The 22,624-nt window shown below is 34.3% G+C and overlaps 1 protein-coding gene across 9 annotated transcripts in view; it reads right to left on the minus strand.

The window, feature by feature from the left end:
- The window catches only part of DNM1L (dynamin 1 like), a 64,931-nt gene that overhangs the window by 15,101 nt on the left and 27,206 nt on the right, over positions 1-22,624 (minus strand). For 5 of the 9 annotated variants that reach the window (XR_014803648.1, XM_021092064.2, XM_021092063.2 and 2 more), the window contains exons 2-9: positions 20,632-20,779; positions 15,011-15,057; positions 14,539-14,610; positions 12,196-12,282; positions 6,526-6,688; positions 3,892-4,012; positions 2,158-2,289; positions 1,025-1,231 (exon numbers count right to left, since the gene is read on the minus strand). Coding sequence is in view for 8 of the 9 variants with exons in the window: in XM_021092064.2 (XP_020947723.1) it covers positions 1,025-1,231; positions 2,158-2,289; positions 3,892-4,012; positions 6,526-6,688; positions 12,196-12,282; positions 14,539-14,610; positions 15,011-15,057; positions 20,632-20,779 (977 nt within the window). In the remaining variant the exon portion in view is untranslated. Of the gene's footprint in view, positions 1-1,024; positions 1,232-2,157; positions 2,290-3,891; positions 4,013-6,525; positions 6,689-12,195; positions 12,283-14,538; positions 14,611-15,010; positions 15,058-16,512; positions 16,552-20,631; positions 20,780-22,624 lie in introns of all 9 variants that reach the window. The other 4 variants (XM_021092062.2, XM_021092061.2, XM_021092057.2 and 1 more) reach the window with 1 other exon arrangement.

Consider the following 22,624-nt stretch of genomic DNA (forward strand, 5'->3'; position numbering starts at 1 on the left):
CACACACACACACAAGTATAACTGGTAAAATCTGAATAAGCTCTGTGGATTGTACCAATGTCCATTTTCTTGCTGTTACTGTACTATAGTTATGCAAAATGTCAGTACTAGGGGAGCTGGGGTGAAGAGTGAATAGGACCTCCCTGCACCTTTATTTACAACTTCCTAGAAGTCTATAACTATTTTCTAAAACAAAGAGGTTTTTTTTTTAAGGTTAGAGTTTAGAGAAATAGATATTCTTATATACCGCTAATAAAAAACACAATCTACTAATAATGTAGCAGTAGACATTGAGGAAGTTATAGACCCTTTGATCTAGTAATTCCACTTCTAGAAATTTACCGTAAGTGTTTACTTGGATACAGGCCCCAAAGATAGCCCATCACAGCATTGTTTATATTCGCGTACAAATGAAGCAAACTACCAATAGTAGGGACTGGTTCAACAAATAAAAGTATATATCTAAAATGTAAAATTATACATAAATCTTAAAATTGAGAATACAAATGTATAATTACTACTAGTTGTTTGTGACGTGTTGATTTGAAGAAACGATTCCATAGCATCTGCTTTTTAAAGATACGTACTACAGGAATTTATAATATGTTTAATAGATGCATAGAAAATGTCTAGGTTAATGCCAAAGTAACAGGGCTTATTTCTGGATGATGGAATTACAAGTAAATTTGTCCTTATGATTTATTTTTTTTACTTGCATTTTTGTATTTTTTCATGAATTATGTGTGTTAAAGAAACAACGAACATTTAAAAAGTTAAATTATGAAATTTTTATAAATGCTTATCAATTAAAATCTTACTTAAAAAACTGAAACTTTTATCATACTTTTACAGTTTATAAACCATTTTAAACACATATCAGACATCATCGATCATTTCTACAATGTGATATTCCTGTTTTACAGATAAATCACAATGAGATAATCTCAGAGTAAAAGTCACTGTAACAAAATAAAGTAACCCATCAATCCGGGTAATCAAATCCATAGGGAAATTTCTTACTTACAGCTCTGAAGTTTCAATATATTTTGCAGTTCCTTCAATAGTGTTACAATATTCTGTGGCAAATTTGGTGATAAGCTGGAGTAAAGTAGCACTTTTATCATCCACAGGTTCACCATAGCTATTTAAAAGAGACTGATACTGAGCAGCAAGAACATTTATTCTCGTTTTCAGCTCTGGTAAGCAATCTCTGATGTGATGCATCAGTAACCTAAAAAGGTTAGAAAGAAAGGATTTTAAAGTAAAACTGTATTTTGAAGACCCAAGCAGTCAAATTTTTAAAATGTAAGTAATGGGAAAACAGGTCAAACAATTTGTTTTGGTGGGAAATAATGAAGTCTTAGACTAGAGGCAGATACTTAAGTCTGAAAAAAATGACATGAAAGAAACCATCTTGGTAAATGCTTTTTAAAGTTGCCTTCAACCCATCAAATTGTAGCAACTGCTAGAAAACTAAACATAAATTGAAAAAAATTTTATATTATTACAATTACATCAAAGAAAGTAAGCTACTCAATCCAACTCTACCTACATAATTTTGTTTTCTGACTTATCTTTTACAATGGGTACACAGCACAGAGAAACTCAATCTTGTTAATATCCATGTCCTTCAGCCTATAATCTATTTAGGGAATAAACCAAAAGTAAAAGAAAACAGCTTTTACTTCAGTCATTCATATATTATCTAGAAAGGTCTTCTATTCCTGCTGCCATCAGTGGGTATTCAGAATTCAAGGTATATAAGTTAAATTATTTTTATGAAAAGGAATAGAAGACAAATTAGGAATAGATTGTGAAAATTATGAATTTTAATTTAGTTCCAAAATCCAAAATGGAAATGAAGTTATCTGCCATCTAGCTTTATCATCAGGAATAAAACGACTATCAAGAATTTCATGATTTAAGGCATTTTAAAATTCACTTGAGCATTCCTAGATTATTCAATGATTTAATGCCAACCACCTCAATAAAAATAGATTATCTACATTATAAGAACCTATTACACAAGAAGCAAAAAATGAAATTTTGCAAAAAATGAAAATTTGCGTTTTCATGTAAGGAAGTGATAATCAAATGTCTCAGACACCTACTGGCAAACCAAAAACATCTCATTTTCCAAAAGGTAAAAAATATTACCTGTTTAAAGTCCTAGCAAGATACTTTGTTCCATTTCTATTAGCCAGAGATGGGTATTTCTTTTGAAGGAAAGCATATTCATCACGGATTGAATCAGTTACACTTTTCTTATTGTTAATATCTAGCTGGCTCCTAAGATTGAAAAAAAAAAAAAAAAGAAAAAACTGTTCAACTCAAGTCAGCTATGGTCCTCTAAGTACTTTAGATGGTGATGGTAACGATGATGATGATGAAAGCCTAAAACTGATGACGATGATGGCGGCAACCAGGCACTGTCTATAATGCTTGACATGGCTTGTTTTATTTAACTCTCACAATAATGATATGAAATAAGTATTATCCCATTTTACAGCAAAATAACTAAGGCCCAGGGAGATTAACTAACTTACCCAAGGTCATATATTAAGTAGTTCAGCTAAGATTCAAACTGTGTGACTTTTAAGTAAGCATTGCCAGAATAGTTTAGGTCTCATTATTACCATTAACTACAGTCAAAAGCAGTACTCTTAAGTAACAGGGATAGACAAGTGAAAAAAATATGTCTTAAACAACTGTATATTTTTCCATAGGCAGACTAAATTCAAGAGTAGTCATCTACAAATAAACAGTTTAAACCAGCTGTTTGCCTGAAAAGAGAGATAGTGAGAATTTTAAAAATTAAAAAAAAAAAAAAGTAGGGTTGAGGGAGAAGACACGTAAATAGAAGCAGACAATTATAAAGACATCACTTAGCAACATTTTTATTTTAAAAAGTCTGAGTCTCAAAAATTTAGGTGTCACTTAAACCTACATTATACTTAGTTTGTGGATGAACTAGGGCTAGAACCCAGATCTCATGACAGTTACAGTGCTTCCTATTTTATAAAGGCTTTGGACTAAGAGAGCTCTTCACTTGGATCTGGCTCTGCTTTCACCAGCCATGCAACTTAGGTATAAATATATAACTTAGTAAGTTTTGTAATTATAAAACAGATTAACGTACATAACTCACAGGGATGTTTTAAGGGGTCAAAGACACCATTTGCAAATTTCGCATAATAGAGTGTCTAAAACATAATTAGATACTCAATACCAGTTAGTTTCCTTTCCACAATTTTTAATTCCAGCTACTCATAATTAGGATACCTTTAATAAAATTTCTCCAACTCACATTCTGCCAATTATATAGAATTACTAATGTGAGAAGCTAAACTGATTAAAATCCTACCACCTTAACAACTCTCTCTTGATTGAGTGCAAATTAAATAATACTTTTTTTTAAATCCAGTGCCTTCATACATAATAGAGAAGAAATTTTCAAGCCTGGCTATTAAGTTTTCTTCCATTTTGTGGCACTGCTTACTTTAGAAACATTTTCTATTTAAAAGTATCTACAGGAAGCTTTAGTGAACATCTAGAGGAGGCTTTTCTCCCTTTGTTTCAATGAATTCTTCAGCAATACCAAGATTATAATAACATGAACACTATGTTATAGTGTTCCATTATATTATAATAACAGAACACTATCACATTTCAGACTGATTCAAAAAATTCAGATTTGCTTTTTTGCTTTTTTTTGTTCTTTGGCTGTGTCCACGGCATACAGAAGTTCCCAGCCTAGGTATCAAACCCACACCACAGCAGCAACCTAAGCCAGGTCCTTAACCCACTGCACCACAAGGGAACTCCAAAAAAAATTCAGTTTTCCTTTGAAATGAGAATGTTACAATTCTTATTCCATTCTTGATTGCTAACCTGTTAACTACTCCAATTATTCCAAGTTTGACTGGTATAACCCTTCCCATTAATACATCCATGGCATCAGTACCCGCATCCATGAGATCAAGTTTAGTGATTACAGCTAGGGTTCTGCGACCTGGTAAATGCAAAAAAGAAAAGAAACGACCCATTAAATTAAGCTATTAAGTATTAATAAAGGACAATCCTAATCTAAAATCCTACCTAACATTACCTCTGCCATTATTTTGGTAATGTTTTCCTTTGCTTACAAATACTTTTTTAAATTAATTTTAATAATCATATTTAATTTAAAAATTTTTTTAAATGTAACTTTCAATTAGCTCTTTTTGGGCTAACTTTTCTATTGGCATTTTAAAATTCACTCATGTATGGTATACAGGTCCATGAGTTTTGACAAACACAAAGGTATGTCACCACTTCCTCAAGACGAAACAGGTCCATTATCCCTCTGGCAAAATTTTCTTGTAACTACCCAAACTTGTTTTCCGTTCCTAGCTTGGCCTTTTCCAGAATTCTATATAAAATGTAATCATATACATAGCATTTTTTAATCATAAAAGTTTTAATTTATTTAACATATCCTACCGATAGAAATAGATATATCCTGTTAAATTTTTTTTTCAGGCATAGTTTTTATGTTCCAGTCTTGAGTACAAAGTTTTCAGTCTTTTTCAATTTATTAAATGTTTCGACTAGTCAAAGTTTTCAACTGATTAAATAAGTCCCACCAACACTGTGGAGCATAATCTGCTTTACTCAAGGTCTACTGATTTAAATATTAATCACATCTAAAAAATACCTTCCCAGCAACATTTGGACTGAATTTGACCAAACAACTGGGTACTATGTAGCCAGTTAAGTTGATACCTAAAATTAACCATCACACAGTCCCTGTAATTATTTTGATGGTCTTGGCACGCTGTACTATGAGTTTGGCTTCTTTCACTTAGCATAATGCATTTGAAAGTCATCCATGTTGTTGCAAATATCAATGGTTCATTCCTTTTTATTGCTGAATAGTGTTCCATGGTATGAACACATTATAGTTTGGTTTTTCATTCCCCATTTGAGAAATATCTGTGTTGTTTTCGGTTTTAGGAGATTAAGAACAAAGCTAGTACAGATATTTGCATAAAGGTTTTTATATAAACATAGGTTTTCATTTAACATGGGTAAATACCTATGAGTGGAACTACTGATTTAACTTCTTTAAAAAGCTGTTTCCCAAAGTGGTTATACCATTCCCATCAGCAATATATGAAAGCTCCAGCTGCTCTGCATAGTGTTCAATTTTACATATGACATTTTTCACTTATAAGCACTTTTCTGTTTTGGTCCTAATCTACAAAGTCATCCTTTTTAATGATTTCATCATGTTCTATTATTATCTTATCATTCCTACTGTGGGCCATATATTAGGTTGATTCTAATTTTTTTTTTTATAAATAATACTGGATTGGATTATTTTCTTACACTACATTACTAGATTAAGATTACTAGATCGAAAGTATGATTATATTTATGGCTCAAGGGTAAGTTTAAAATAGAATTGATGCGTATAGAATGCTTAACAGTTTAATAAAAATAAAATTTAAATAAACCTTTCAATATAGTTTCTTTTAATCTAACTAAAATGAGCATTAATTCCTCATGTAATACATACATAAAACAACTTGAAATGATAAAAAAAAAAAAAAAGTGTTTTACGAAATGACCTAGGAGTTCCCATTGTAGCTCAGCAATAACGAACCCGACTAATGTACATGAGGATGCAGGTTCGATCCCTGGCCCTACTCAGTGGGTTGGGGATCTGGCATTGCTGTGAGCTGTGGCATAGGTTTCAGACACGGCTTGGTTCTAGCATTGCTGTGGCTGTGGTACAGGCTGGCAGCTCTAAGTCCCAATTCAACCCCTACCTGGGGAACTCCCATATGCCACACTTGCAGCCATAATAAATAAATAATTAATTAATTAACTAATTTAAAAATAAAGAGAGAGAGAAAAGAAAAGAAATGACACAGCCTACAGACCCTCAATACTCAGGTGAAAAAAAAAATGGCTTCTGTATGGAGCAAAGCATACATTCATTAGCAGCAATAATAACTTACAAGTTGGCATCTTACATATACTAAGAGATGCACACCACAGCATTAGCGAAGTATCATATACTGACCCACAGTATGAACTATTTTTCTAAGGATTGGCTCTGCCTTAAACCTATCTAAATGTTTTCTAACTCTGAAGAATGTAGATACCATAATTATCTCTTATACTATAATAATCTACAATGATTACCTAAGATAAGTTACTCTTAGAAATCAGCCATTCAAAACCAAAATCATTTTATGTGTAAAAGCAAGAAACTCTTTGCAAACCATCTTATTATTTTAAAATCATTAGGTAGTCAGTACAAATATGAACATCATGAGAAGTATTTTTGCCTAGCCCGTACAGCAATTTATCCATTAAAACTTTATTTTCAATCAAAATTTGTTTGATATTGTATTAAAATAGAAAAGCATTGTTTTTAAAATGTGTCAAAAGCTAAAGATATTCTTTTTAAAATTAAAACCCCTCCTTTACCATTATGAACCAAGCATCGCATTAGATATTAACATCTGTCCTTACCATCTGGATCTACCTCTCTTGAAATTTTAAGTGCCTCTGATGTTGCCATATCTGTATTAGCAGCAGTGACAGCGAGGATAATGGAATTGGGATTACTGATGAATCGAAGAATGAGCTCTCTGATTTGAAGCTCAATATCCTTAGGTTGATCACCTACAGGCACCTGAACCAAACAGAGATGATCAAGGAACTAGTGATAAAAACCAACTCAGCTTCCCCAACCCCATTTCCATTTACAGATGGAAAACAGGAAAAATGGAGACTAAGGAATACTTAGGTTAAATGTTATACTTTTAAATTATTGTTTTAAATTGGATTATGCTTTTAAATTGGGTAATCAGGGGAAACCTCACCCAGATAAAGACATCTGAGAGAAGGACTGGAAACTGAAAGAGATAAGGGAGATGTACATGCAGATATCTGGGGGAAGAACACTCCAGTAAAGGGAACAAAATGGCAGAAGACTAGAGCAGGAGTTAGAAGAATAATAGAGATAGACTGAGTAGATATTTTAGATCTCTTTAAAAACTTAAGCTTTTACTTGGAGTGAAATGAGAAACCACTGGAAAGATTTTGAGCCAAGGAAAGATGCAATCTAATTTTCACTTTAATAATATCACTCTGGCTGCCTAGTTAATAAATTATGAGGAAGACCCCTTAGGAGATTACGGGGGTAATCCAGCTGAGATGATAGTGGCTAGCTCAAGATGGCGCCTATGAATTTGTAAGACATGACAGAGTTCCAGATATACAGGCACACCTTGTCTTACTGCACTTTGCTTTATTGCACTTCACAGATATCACACTTTTTGCAAACTGAAGGTTTGTGGCAATCTTGTAACAAGAAAGTCTATTGGTGTCAATTTTTCCAAAAGTATTTGCTTGCTTTGTGTCTCTGTATCACATTTTAGTAATTCTTGAAATATTTCAAACCTACCAGCAAAAAGATTACATACGATTCCCTGAAGGCTCACATGATGATTAGCATTTTTTAGCATAAAGTATTTTTCAATTAAGTATTTTTAGCAATTAAGTATTTTTAACATTATTTTTTAGACTTAATGCTATTGCACACTTAACAGTTGACTTTTGACTGTTGTACAGGTGACCCTTGAACAACACAGGGTTAGGGGTACTGACCCCTTATGGAATCGAAAAATCTGCTTTTGACTCCTCAAAAACTTAACTACCAATAGCCTCCTACTGACTGGAAGCCTTACCAACAGCAGTCAATTAAAATATATTTTATATGTTAAATGTATTATATACTGTACTCTTTATATTAAAGTAAGCTAAAGAAAATGTTAATGAGAAAATTGTAAGGAAGAGAAAATATATTTACAGTACTGTATTGTACATATCAATACTTAAAGCTTATGTCATCTGTTTACAAGATAAATTGTAGGCATGGACATCAATACTGTTGTATGAGGAGTTCCCGTTGTGGCACAGTGGAAACGAATTCAACTAGGAACCATGAGGTTGTGCGTTCGATCCCTGGCCTCGCTCAGAGGCATCTGTAGTTCCAATTAGACCCCTAGCCTGGGAACCTCCATATGCCACTGGTGCAGTCCTAAAAAGACAAAAATAAATAAATAAATAAAGTAGTTCTATTTTTTAAAAAATACTGTTGTATGATACAAAACACTGTAGACATTATATGTTATTACTGACACTAGACATCAAAAATGAAAGGATAATGTGAAATAGAAATTCATATTTATTTACAGATATAATGATTCATGCAGTGATAATAAAGAAGCAACAATGATTGCCTAATGCAACTGTTATGACTGCTTTACAGTAGCCTAGCCTATACACTGAGTGAATCATTACAAAATTTTTATAGCAGGAGTTCCCATTGAGGCTCCCCAGTAATAACAAACCCGACTGGTATCCATGAGGATGCAGGTTCAATCCCTGGTCCCACTCAGTGGGTTAAGGATCTGGCATCGCCGTGAGCTATGGCACAGGTCACAGACACAGCTCAAATCTGGCATTGCTGTGGCTGTGCTGTAGGCTAGCAGCTGCAGCTCCATTCGACCCCTAACCTGGGAACTTACATGTGCCATGGGCATGGACCTAAACAGACAAATAAATAAATAAATAAAATTTTTACAGCATACAGTATTACAGTCATATTCACAATATAGTATGGAAACCACTTACCTGTGATGGTAAGCTGATAGTTTCTCCAATTATGAGAGAAAGCATACTGTATGGTAATATAATTCTTTGAAAGCAAAGTTATAAATAAAACAGTAAGAAAACTAACACATTATTAATTTTATATTAAATATCACTCACCTTATGCCTATGTAGGATAGGCTATCCACTTTAATACAAATCTTGTGCATGATGTTCTACACAATGAATACTTGGGCAATGATGACAAAGATGGCACAAAAACATCTTATAGTTCTTGCCATACAGTTTCTAGATTTTCACATGAAGATGCTCCCACATATATATAACAGATAAGCTTATTAACTCTATGGCATGATGATTATTTACTATTCATTAGTAGATCATCCTTATCATCTTCACATCAAGTAGATGGAGGATGAGAAGGAGTTGGCCTGGCTGCCTCAGGGGTGGCAGAGACAGAAGAAGAGGAGGAGGTAGAAGACGAGGCAGGAGAGGCAGGTACTCTCAGTGTAACTTGATGGAAATACATCATATGTAATTTCTGTCTGACTCTTATTTTTTCACTATAATAATGTCTCTATATAGTTCCAATCCGTCTTCCACCAAGTCAAAAGCAGTCTTAAATAACTGGAACTCTTCTGACAGATTGCCTAACATTAATTTGTTTTCTCGCACTGCTGCTTCTACATCTTCCCCATTTGCCGCTGTTTCAGAAGCACTCATCTCATCAAGTTTTCTTGTTAATTCCTCTGTCGTAGTGTCTACTTTAGCTCTTAGATTTCTGTAAGATCCATATCTTGAAACCTTTTAGTCAGCCACCCCCCACTTTTTTTATTTGCCATATCTACAATCTCTTTCATGATTTTCTCGAATGGCTCTGTCACAAATCCTAAAGTCATACACAACATCTGGACATAGCCTTCTCCAGTAGGAATTTATTGTTTCAGGCTTAAGGCCTTTTATAGCTTTTTAGTAATGACGACATCTTCTCCCTATCAGGGCTCTCTTCTATAGCACTGACAATCCTTTCCTTAGAGTACCATATGTAATGAGCCTTTAGGTCCATATGACTCCCTGATTAGAGGGTGAATTAAAGACACTGTGTTTGAGGACAAGCAGACCACTTCAAGAGTGGTGCTGAACTCAAGGGGTTCTTCATGGCCAGAGGCACTGTCTAATACCAAAAGAACTTTAAAAAGCAGCCCTGACTTCAGGGACAAAGCATTGATGGAGCCAATCTAGAAAAAGGGTTCTCTTTGTCCAGGCCTTCTTTTTGGACAACCAAATCACTGGTGTTTATCTTTTCCCTTCAAGGCTCAGGGGTTAGTAGCTTTATAGATAAGGGAAGTCCTGATAATAAACTTGACTGCATTTGCCCAATCCAGTAGAGTTGGCCTATCCCTTCCTTCCTTAAATCCTGGTGCTCATTTCTCTCCCCTACTAATAAATGTCCTTTGTGGCATTTTTTCCCAGAATAGGGCACTTTCAATTGCAGCAAAATTCAGGCAGTGGGAGTTCCCTGGTGCTCTAGTGGTTGTGATTCAGCACTTTCACCTCTGAGGCCTGGGTTCAATCCCTGATCAGGGAACTGAGATCCTACATCAAGCTGCTGCACGCTGCGGCCAAAAAACAAAAAGCAAACAAAACCCTGTTCAGGCATATACCCTTTCTCCTTGATTTTCTTAATGGCACCTGAAAACTCTGCTGCCTTCTGTTATCTTAACATCTTTTAAACCAAACTTTTCTAAAATTATCAACTACCCTTTGCTGGCATTAAATTCTCCAGCTGTAGATATTTCACTTTCCTTTTGCTTTAAGTTGTCATATAATGACTTCTCTTTTTCTCAAAGCGTGTTAGAGTCCATAGGCATGCCTTTCCTATAGCAATCCTGCAACCACATAAAAGCTGAAATTTCAATATAAGATAAAAAGGCATTTCACATAAAGTGCAAAGTTTTCAAGCCTCCTGGCATAGCTGCAGCAATGCCTTCCTGAATTTCCTTTCTTTTTTTTTCTTTTTTTTTTTAAACAATGGTTCTTAAACTGGATTCATTAATCTTGAAATGGTGGGCAACTGCAGCTGTAGACCTCCATCTACACTGCATGTCAAGCAACTCAGCTTTTCCTTGTATCGTCTTGACTTCTCTCTGCTTCTCGTACCACTATCAGCATTTCATATGGGTCTTGTGGTGTTATTCAAGCTTTACGGTATTGCACTAAACATGATGAAAAATATTCAAGAACCTCAAGATATCACTTTTTACCATGATATGCAATTTACTGGAGAGATGAACTGCCCATGCAGAGATGATTAGCGTCACACAGGGTTTTAACAGGATACTCACAACACCTGAGCTCAGCTCAATAGCAACAGAAGACGGCTATGAAATTATGTACATATTGTGATTATGTATGCATATTACAGTATATACTACAAGTAATTTTATGCAGTTATGAGTAAATATGCATTCTTTACATTTGTTTACATTTCTTCCTACTTCGAATGGCACCATGTACAATCTGTGTTTGTATGCATAAAGTTTGATAAATTTTAACTTTTTATAATAGATTTGTATATTTTTATTTTTTTGTTATTTCTAGGCTGTGTGGTTGTCTGCAGTTTTTTCAAATTGTCACAAATCTCCAAAAAAATGTCCAATATATTTCTTGAAAAAAAATCCATATTTAAGTGGACCCATGCAGTTGAAACCTTTGTTCAAGGGTCAACTGCATAGTGTAAAAATAACTTTTATATGCACTGGGAATCAAAAAAATTTATGTGATTTGCTTTATTGCTATATTCACTTTAGTGGTCTAGAACCGAACCTATAATATCTCCAAGGTATGCCTGTATTTTAAAGGTAAAGCTAGGAGGATTTGCTGACAGAGAAAGTAGAGTATGTAGGATAAGAAGTGTCAAAGAATGACTACAAGCTTTTGACTAAGCAACGTAGAAGAGAGTGGCCATTTATTACAACAGGGGAGACTAGAGAAGGATCCAGTTAGGTTGAGGGACAGATCAGGCATTTGGTATTAGACACATCAAGTTTGAAATGCCTATTAGACATTTAAAGTATTTATGTCAAGTAGACAGTTGGATATACAGGATGAATACACAAGTCTGGAGATCTGGGAATGTCATCAGCATACAGACACTAATATTTAAAGGCATGAGATTGTATGAAATCATCAAGAGGTTAAGTGTACCCTCTCGACAAGAGATCTAAAAACTAAGCTTTGGAGCAGTCACTGTTTCGACATTGAAAAGATAAGAAACAAGCAAAAGAGACTGAGAAGGAATGGCCAGTGAGATCAGAAATAATCCTCTAGAGTGTGCTGTCTAGGAAGCAGAGTAAAGAAAGTTTTTCAAAGACAAAGGAAGGCTATGTTAAATGCTGCTAATAGATCAAGGTAATTGTCCCCCAAAAGGCTGATTAATCTATATGAGGTTAAGGAAAAACCACATTTGTTTAAGTGAAAACAAACATGACCACATGCACAATGAGCAGCAACTATTCTTACCTTGGTCATTCCTGGCAAATCCACAAGTGTCAGATTGACAACATTTGGTGAAAAAATCTTAAGATGAATTGGTTCAGGGCTTACTCCCTAAAAATAAGTTTTAAAATACCATATTAAAATCACATTAAGATTTTGATGAAATATAAGATGCTAAAGTAAACCTCATTTTAAGTAGGTATTATATGCTTTTAAATATTAACTAAACTATGATTCTAAAACATTCCAACAATCAACAATCAAAACCTGATGAAACATATAGGAAATAAGGCAGCCATAGGTCATAATCCTATCCAAACCTATACTATTAACATACACAATATATGTCCTTTATACTATTTCACATTCTTTTCTCTTGATTCTAAGCAGATAAAATTTCTTTTTTTTTTTTTTTTTTTTGGTCTTTTTGTCTTTGTTGTTGCTATTTCTTGGGCCGCTTCCGCGGCATATGGAGGTTCCCAGGCTAGGGGTCGAATCAGAGCTGTAGCCACTGGCCTACGCCAGAGCCAGAGCAACGCGGGATCCGAGCCTCGTCTGCAACCTACACCACAGCTCACGGCAACGCTGGATCGTTAACCCACTGAGCAAGGCCAGGGACCGAACCCGCAACCTCATGGTTCCTAGTCGGATTCGTTAACTACTGCACCACAGCAGGAACTCCTAAAATTTCTTAAATATGCTTAACAGACTTAGCACTGAACAAAATAAGGTATCTTTATCCAAATTTAAGAAGTTCTTGATTTCAGAGAGTGAGACACAGGTAACCCATTAAAACAAATCAGGGCAGCAGTAGCAGGAACTAAAAGGTTACCTGCTCAGAGTTCAATAATAAACAAAGCTCAGTCAATCACTAAAACAGAGACAAATATCCTGAATAGGCATAAAAAAATTAACATGGTTCCAAAAATGCCCTTCCGTCAGGAAAAACATCTCTAGCATAGTATCTAGCAGATAAAAGGACTCGATAAATATTTTTTTAATACTAGTACTTAGCAAAGGCCCACTTATAGATTTAAATATGTCCTTGTTAAGAATGGAGGTAAAAAACAAAAGGGAAGGGAAGAGAGAGATAGCAAAAAGTATCTCCTATAGTAACCATAGTTTGATTTTGCAATATGAGTTTGTTTATAAATAGGTTATTTTGTATTATTTTTATTAGATTCCACATATAAGTGATATCAAAGGATATTTGTCTTTCTGTCTGATCATGTTGCTAAAAATAGCATTATTTCATAGACACCTAATTTATTTTAAATTCTCAGAATCTATAAAACAGTTACTAACATTACATTTTCACGGAAAAAAAATTTCCCTCTCTTTCCTTTCATAAGTTAGTCTAGCCTTACCCAAGTCAGAAAAAGAGCTCTTCAAAATACATGTATCTTGGAGTTCCTCTTGTGGCTCAGCAAGTTAAGAACCTGACATAGTTTCTATGAGGATACAAAGTTTGATCCTTGGCCTCACTCAGTGGCTTAAGGATCCAGAGTTGCCGCAAGCTGTATCAGATGTCACAGGTGCAGCTCAGATCTAGTGTTGCCCTGGCTGTGGCATAAACCTCAGCTGCAGCTCTGACTGGACCCTCTAGCCCAAGAACTTCCATATGCCGAAGATGCGGCCAGAAAAAAAAAAAAAATACATGTTATCTTGTAAGTTATATAATGCTTCTTGAGTTAGAGTACAATCAATCCATCAGAAAAAGATAACACTGTAGAAGTACTAAATAGAAAAAGTTATAGACAAGTGTCATATACATCTCAAGATCAAGAATAAACATTTAGGAGTTCCTGCTACAGCACAGTGGGTTAAGAATCCGACTGAAGTCGCTCAGGTGGCTACGGAGGCATGGTTTTGATCCCTGACCCAGCACAGTGGTTTAAGGATCTAGTTTTGCCATGTGCAAAACCAGAACTTCCATGTGCCATGGTGTGGCCATAAAAAAAGAAAGAAAGGTGTTCCTGCTATGACTCAAACGAAACAAATCTGACTAGTATCCATGAGGTTCGAGCCCCAGCCTCACTCAGTGGGTCAGGGATTCAGCATTGCGATAAGCTATGGTGTAGACTGACAGCTGTAGCTCCAATTCGACCTCCTAGCCTGGGAACTTCCATATGCTGTGGGTACGGCCCTTAAAAAAAAAAAAAAAAAGGCAAAAACAAATAAATTCTTGAGAAATAAACAGATAAATGAAATATTTGATATCTGATAGTATATAAAAGCTCTAAGAAATAAAAGAGATTTTGAAGTTTTTATATATTTGTGAAAATATTTCATTAGTTCAAAGACCAGAATACTCTCAATGATGTACTTATTGATGGCTATACTTTCCAGCTCTATAAAGATGCCTACCTTATTATTTCCTGAAATCCTCTCTGTTTCATTTTCAATTTCTTGACGAATTTCATCAAAATCTGTGTAAAGCTAAAAATCATTGAAATAAAAAACACGATATTCGAAACAAGATCAAAAGTTCTTAAGCAGGGTCTGATAAATTTCAAGAATGTCTATGAATCTACAAAGAGAACTAATAAACAAATTCTAATATATTTCTCTGAACCAAGGAGTCATACTTTATGAATTTCTCAGATGCCTGATTCCACAATAGTTAAGAATTTCCAAATTAAAAGAGAATAGGGTTCAATTTAAAGTGTTTTCCAAATAAATGTTAGAAATGTTACCAAGATAAGATTTATTTTACAAGGAACAGCTGCTTCAGGATAACAATGCTACATTGCCAATCATCAGAAACTAAATTATCAACTACTTGTACAAAAAAAAAATGTTTTCAACATGTTATTTCATGATATTCTTGTATGATTACCTTATTTTTGGTGTGAAGAAATTTACCCCATTCTTCTGCTTCAACTCCTGAAAAAAGAAAAACTCCATTTATTGGAAAGTATGGAAATTACTTTTTATCTTTAGAAATTCAAAAAGGCAACACAGTATTGTTTGTTCCTATTTTGCCATTAACTACAAGTTAACTTGTATTTTAAGATCTGCTAAAGTATACTTTCACATTTAAAAAACTGTACCAGGTATTTCAAAAACATGACTAATTTCAATGCTGCTCACAGGTCTTCCCACTATTTTGAAATCTAGATTTTATGAATAAATTATTCACCTCTCATATTTTGTATGTAATTATATCATAGTAAAATATATATTCTTTATTTTTAAATATTTTACATATAAAGCAGTTTGATGAAAACACTCAAGCTAATGGCTAAAAGAAGAAAACTTATGGATCATATACAAAAAGCATGTATAATAGATAAAAATATGCAATATATGAATGAAACAGCTAACTTTTCAATCTATTTTGTCTTTTTTATTTTAATTTGGTATCCTGAAGGTAACCTATAAAGTCACAATTGGTTGTTATTTTAAAGAGCTCTCTCTGTAGTATGAAGCTATTCTGTAATTTACATACATTTTCAAGGTGATTTCTCCCCCAGGAACAAGACTGTTTTCCTTTGGAACTGAGGGTAGGAGGGAAATGAAATGGCGGGGTTAGGGGGACCTAGTATATGCATGCACTGTATGGAGCTGCTACTCTCCAGTAGTTTCCAACAGGTGTGGTCCTCCTGCACTGGCTGAGAAAAGGAAAAATTATTCACTGTAGGCACTATTTTAAGTGGTCTAAAACTTGAAGAGCAAGTTTTATTCTAATTTTCTCAGAGAAGCTAGAAATGTTTAACTGTAGAAAGGTAAACTAACTTTGCCTCCCCCAAGCAGTTATTCTGCTCTTGCCAAACTCATAGTTTTAAATATCTTGATGATTAAGTTTATGAAAAATGCATATCAGTGACCTGACACAAAATTAAAATGACTGTAAGATATTCAAATAAATACTTATTGAGGAAAAAGTGGATCAGCTTCTTTGGTGGAATAATGATAAATAAACTGGATCCTTTTTGCAAGTAAAACGCTCACCTACTTGAAGCTTAGTACCTTCTTCCAAGAAGTCTCATTGGAGGACTGGAGTATTCTAAATAAATAGAACTCAGAGGCAGGTACTATATACCACAGGGGTGTTTTAAATTTACCTTATCATATAGAAGAGGCCTGGCTTCACAAGCATGTTTTTAAAAATAAAGATAAAATAAATTACATTCACCAAAAAAAAAAAAAAAAAAAAAAAGCCTGCATTCTGACGCAATGCCAAAAGATAACAAGAACCACTAACACCTGCAATCAATCAATGTGGATAGGCAAATAAAAATGGAAGAAAAAAAAATGCACACAGCCTGTAAGAGTACAAAAGCACACATGCAGGCATAATAGGAAAAGTAGGGCCAAAAACAAATGGATAAAGGAAACCTTTAGAAAGGTGTCTTGAGTTTTTCCATGTAGCAGGGTCTGTAGTTAAAGAGAAACAGCACAGAATGGTAAGTTTAGTGCTTATCCCTAATATTTCAAACCTTTCTAAAAAATCAAATGTGCAAAAGCCTGACATTTCAAATGCACATAGCATTCAATTATTCAAAATTTACAACTATATAATTTCCATTATAATTAATTATAATTAGAGGGAAGTATATATATATATAATATTTTAAGTGATGGAAATGAAGTATATAGTGTGACATACTTTTTTCTTCTTTTTACAGCCACACCTGTGCATATGGAAGCTCCCATGCTAAGGGTTGAATTGGAGCTGCAGCTGAGGCCTACAGCACAGAAATACCAGATCTGAGCAGCATCTGCAACCTATACCATAGCTTACGGCAATGCTGGATCTTCAACCCACTGAGTGAAGCCAGGGATCAAATCCACATCCTTATGGAAACTATGTCAGGTCCTTAACCCTCTGAGTCACAACAGGAACTCCGAGTGTGCCATAATTTATTTTTATTTTCCATTACAACTAATCATGTGATCCCTGGTTTCTAATTCTAACACAAATGGATTAAACATTTTACTATTCAAAAAACTGCCTTAGATACTTGATAACTATGGGAAAAGTTAAATCACGTAGTCAAAAAGAATCTACAAAACATATCAAACACATCTTTTAAAACCTTAAAAATACAAAAGTATTTACTCTGTCTGCTAAGACTGAGCTTTATAGTGAACTTTTTTTTTTTCTCAATATATATTGAATTTAACAGAACACCACAGAAACAGTTTTGGTCTTTAATTGGCATGCTACTCTTGGATTTTGTCCAAAAGGAAATCTGAGGGAGTTCCCACTGTGGCACAGTGGGTTAAGGATCCAGCACTCTCTCCACAGTGGCTCAGGTCACTGCTGAGGCACAGGCTCAATCTCCAGCCTGGCACAGTGGGTTAAGGATCTGGTGTTGCCACAGCTGTGGCGTAGGTCACAGCTGCAGCTCAGATTCAATCCCTGGCTCAGGAACTTCCACGTGCCATCAGTGCAATCAAAAAATTAATTAAAAAAATAAATAAATGGAGATCTGAGGAACATGACTTATTTTTCACAAATACATGAAAGGTAATCACGGAGTTCAAAATTCAAACAAAACCCCCATCCCACTTGAAAACAGTTTGATTTTGTTTTCAATGAGATTTTTATCAGGAAATTCTTTTACACTGGCAGAAGTGGGGGGCAAGATGAGATATGTATAAATCTATACATGGCACCTCAATTTATCCTATGTAGTTGGCAGAATGAAGGATCTCATGTTAAATAAATTATCCTGATAATTAAATTACATATATTAAATATTTAAATATTTTAGTTTTGGCAGTTCTGGTGGACCTGAATCTAAAATAGATTATACTGTTTCCTGTTATGTTAGAATCCACTGTTCTTAAACTTACCTATTACTGGTAACTTAAGCCTTTGTTACATAATAAAGCCCTTTGAGACTACAAATTCCTATACAAAATGGTAAGAGACTGATATTTCTTTTTTTAATGTTCTCCTGTCTTTATGTTTTCCTCCCTTTCTCTTCTATGGTTGTCAGGCTGTCAGGTAGTTTATACTCTTCTGGCTAACTAAATGTCTCCTGTTTTGTTGTTTCTAATTTCCTCTGGGGTAGAATGATTTATGATAGGTAGAACTGATTATCCTGAGGAAAAAGAGGTTCTGAGGAAAAACTAAAGAACTCTCCTAGTTATTAATAAGATACATGATATTTAATACTCCAATCAATTTATGTTCTGGGTGGCTGAGTTGTCACTGTTAGTGAAGTTTTATGGTTTTTTTAATATAAAAAAAATAAGCACTAAGCTTGGAAAAAAATGTGTGTGTAAAGATATGCAGATCTACTGACCAACCACCAAAAAGAGCCATCAACAAAACAGAGTGGACATATAAGCAAAGAGATACTAAGGAACTGACGCTTCTATAGCTAAAATGTATACCCTTTCTAGAAACACTGCCCACATCTGCAAATACTTTTTGAGAGTCAGGATATCATGTGCCCTTTTCAAGGTGACTGAAGAAAATGAAGAGTTAAAAGAAAGACACAATCTCATACAGTTTCTTAAAGTCTTAGTTTCAGTTATTTGGTAAATTTGATGATATTAGTAGGAATGAAATTTTTTAAATGTTATTCTATACATTTGAAACTGGACTATAAATTAGTCCAAAATGATTAAATTCAAGGTTCAGAATTTCAATAATAAAGACATATTACAGAAATGCAAAGTGATGAATAGTATACCAAGAAGCTACCTAGTATAATTAAAATATTTTATATATCCTCTGGTAGTATATCCAAAAATATTACTTGTTAACATCTACAGCTTCCTTAACTTGCTTCAGCAATTAACTTTCTATAGTCGTTAAAGATGCTCATGACAGGTTACCTCCCCATTAAAAAAAAACCCACCAAGCTATCAACACCAAAGCTCCTATAAGAAGTGAAGGAAAAGATCAGACACAGAAATTAAAATAACTTCAACTGCATCACACTATCATCCCATCTTAGATTAGAATATAAGAGGTAGACTGAAACTGCAATGAAAACAGATCTCTGCAGAATAAGAAACAAAGTACTCTGCTGCAAATGTAATTTAATAATTAGAACATTTTATAGATTTTTATAAAGCCAAACACTAAACTAAAAAAAGCAAGATTAAACATTCAAAATCTTACTATAAATCTATGATTAATATAGGATAAATATTTAATAAGCAATTTAAAATATGCTGATAAAGATAGTATGTCTTAAAATATTTTCAGTTTAACCAAAGAACTGCTATAAAGGGTATAACATATTATCTTAATACTCCATGTTCACTATTTGGGGGAAAGAAGAACCTAAAAAAATCAAAATAGTATGTGCCTTATAGGTATGCCTTATAGCAAGAAAAGGATAGTAAGTATAATAATAATAAAAAAAAATCAAAACTCTTCTTAAAAATAATATTCATCTTAGATTGAAAGGTCAAAGATTCAAAATTAGCATGCACATGGTAAGACCAGAAAAGGGAAAGTGAGATAACACTGCCATGTTGTAAAGCTAAAACACTTTTATTTAAAATAAAATCTTTAAACTAAAATCCAAAATATTTAAATTCTAAGAGTTCCCATTGTGGCACAGTGGAAAACGAATCCGACTAGGAACCATGAGGTTGCGGGTTTGATCCCTGGCCTTGCTCAGTGGGTTAAGGATCTGGCGTTGCCGTGAGCTGTGGTGTAGGTCACAGACGCACGCAGCTCGGATCTGGTGTTGCAGTGGGTCTGGCATAGGCCGGCAGCTCCGATTAGACCCTAGGCTGGGAACCTCCATATGCCACAAGTCCGGTCCTGAAAAGACAAAAGATCAAAAAAAATTTTTTTAATTTAAAAAATTAAATATTTAAATTCTAAAACAGAGTGAAAAATCAAAAACATTGTTTCAAACACTAGGAAAAAAGTTTAAAACAATACTACAAAAGACACAATAACTTTAAAAAATAACTGATTCTGGAGTTCCCGTCGTGGCTCAGTGGTTAATGAACTCTACTAGCATCCATGAGGACACGGGTTGGATCCTGGCCTCGTTCAGTGGGTTATGGATTTGGCATTGCCCGTGAGCTGTGGGGTAGGTCACAAACGCAGGCTCCAATCCTGCGTTGCTGTGGTTCTGGCATAGGCCAAAGACTACAGGTCCAATTAGACCCCTAGCCTGGGAACCTCCATATGCCGCTGGTGCACCTCTAAAAGACAAAAAGACAATAAATATATACATACATACATACATACTGACTCTTATTTACTGAGTATCACACTGGATCTTCCTTTAAATAGTATTAACAGTAGTTTACTAAATTACCAAAAAGGTACTATTTCAAACAAGTTGACTCGTGGTCCTCGAAAACAACAAAAATTACTTTTTTTATGTGAGAAAAGATGCATTCCACTTTTCTTCAAAAGACTTCTGATTTTGCTACAACCACTAATTTCTGTCTAATCAATTCATATCTTTTTAAGACTGGACCAAAAATGAAGTTTTAAATAATTTTTATTCCAATTCTAAAATTTACCATTTTCTTCTCCTGATGTTTTTCGTTTATCTTCGGGTGAAACATGGACTAGCTGCAGAATGAGAGGTCTCCGGGTGACAATACCAGTGCCTCGGGGAAGCAGGTCCCTCCCCACTAGGCTTTCAAGCACTGAGCTCTTTCCACTGCTCTGAAAACGGAATACACAAGAGCAAAATGAGTTTCTTACCAGATTATTTTCTAACTCAGTAAGACTATACTGTACAATTATTTTAAAGTTATTGCAAAGTCTCTTAAAATGAAAATTTAGTTATTTTTCTATTACATGATTTCTATTTCTTTGAAATAAAAAGTACAAAAAGAGAGACTATACATTCTAATGCAAAACCAATCACTTATGTGGTAACAATCTATGATTATTTCATGGGATAAATAAAAAATCTATAACCCCCAAAAAAGAGAGAGAATATAAGTGTCCACTTCCCCCATAATCTTCCTACCTTTTCTGATACTGTCCTAACCATATTAGTGTATATATAAAATATATACCTATATATATAAATAAGGTATTTTTAAAGTCTGTATGTTATATATAAAATTATGCCATAACATGCAGATTTTTACATTAAATGAGGTAGTAGTATGTGTATTTTTCTCTAACCTGCATTTATTTTTAATGTAACAGAGATATCATTCCATATCAATATGTTAATTTCTGTACTTAGTTGTTAAATAGCATTCTATAAGTAAAACCAAACCCCAATTGATGGATATATAAATGGTTCCTGCTACTATTAACAATGCTGCAACGAACATGCTTTGTACATATAACCTTACTCACTTTATCCTATTACCTCATTAGATTTATTTGGTTCATTAAATGAAACTGCTGTGATTAAAGAGCATACTGATTTTAGGCATTCACTGGTACTGAAAGACTGCACACCGACAGATGGTAGGTACCAAGCTATGCTTCATGTATGGAGTTTCCACTATGGCTCTACAGTAACTAACCCAACTAGTATCCACGAGGATGTGGGTTCAATTCCAGGCCTTGCTCAGTAGGTTAAAGATCCAGCATTGCCATGAGCTGTGGTATAGGTTGCAGACATGGCTCACATCCCAAGCTGCTGTGGCTTTGGTGTAGGTCGGCAACTGCAACTCTGATTCGACCCCTAGCCTGGGAACTTTCATATGGCACAGGTGAGGACCTAAAAAAAAAAAAAAAAAAAAAAAAAAAAAAAAAAGCTATGCTTCATGTTTAATTTGCTGTATCCCCATCAGCATTGGACATTATCACTTTTTTGAATATTTGCTGCTTTTTTTTTAACAGATCAACACTGACAGTTCATTTAAATTTGATTTTACTATTCAGTCAAGTATCACTTTAAGGGCCTTTTGCATTTCTCCTTCAGTGATTTGCTTGTTCAAATGCTTGTATTTTATGTTTCTTATTAGTTTATATTATGTAAACTCTATTATATATGTATTATATTAATATAAACTAATAAAAATATTAGTTTATGTTTCTTAGTTTTTATCCACATAAATACTTCATTTTTGGTTGTTTTGAATATTTTCCCAAAACTTTTTATTTTGAATTTCAAAGCCACAAGAGTTACAAGAATATTAACAGTGAAAATCCATATACCTTAACAAAAGTACCATATACCTTATTAAGATGTTGACACATATACTTTATGTTTCTTCCTACACACACAGTTTTCTTTCTTTTTTTTTTTTTTATTATTTTCCCACTGCACAGCAAGGGGATCAGGTCATCCTTAGATGTATACATTGCAGTTACAGTTTTTTCCCCCACCCTTTCTTCTGTTGTGACATGAGTATCTAGACATAGTTCTCAATGCTATTCAGCAGGATCTCCTTATAAATCTATTCTAGGTTGTGTCTGATAAGCCCAAGCTCCCGATCCCTCCCACTCCCTCCCCCTCCCATCAGGCAACCACAAGTCTCTTCTCCAAGTCCATGATTTTCTTTTCTGAGGAGATGTTCATTTGTGCTGGATATTAGATTC

This window comes from Sus scrofa, chromosome 5 (assembly GCF_054392235.1).
Source record: "Sus scrofa isolate SSC_HxYL_T2T_F1_AM1 chromosome 5, Sscrofa_HxYL_maternal_Yorkshire_Landrace_v2.0, whole genome shotgun sequence".
Taxonomy (NCBI): Eukaryota; Metazoa; Chordata; class Mammalia; order Artiodactyla; family Suidae; genus Sus; species Sus scrofa.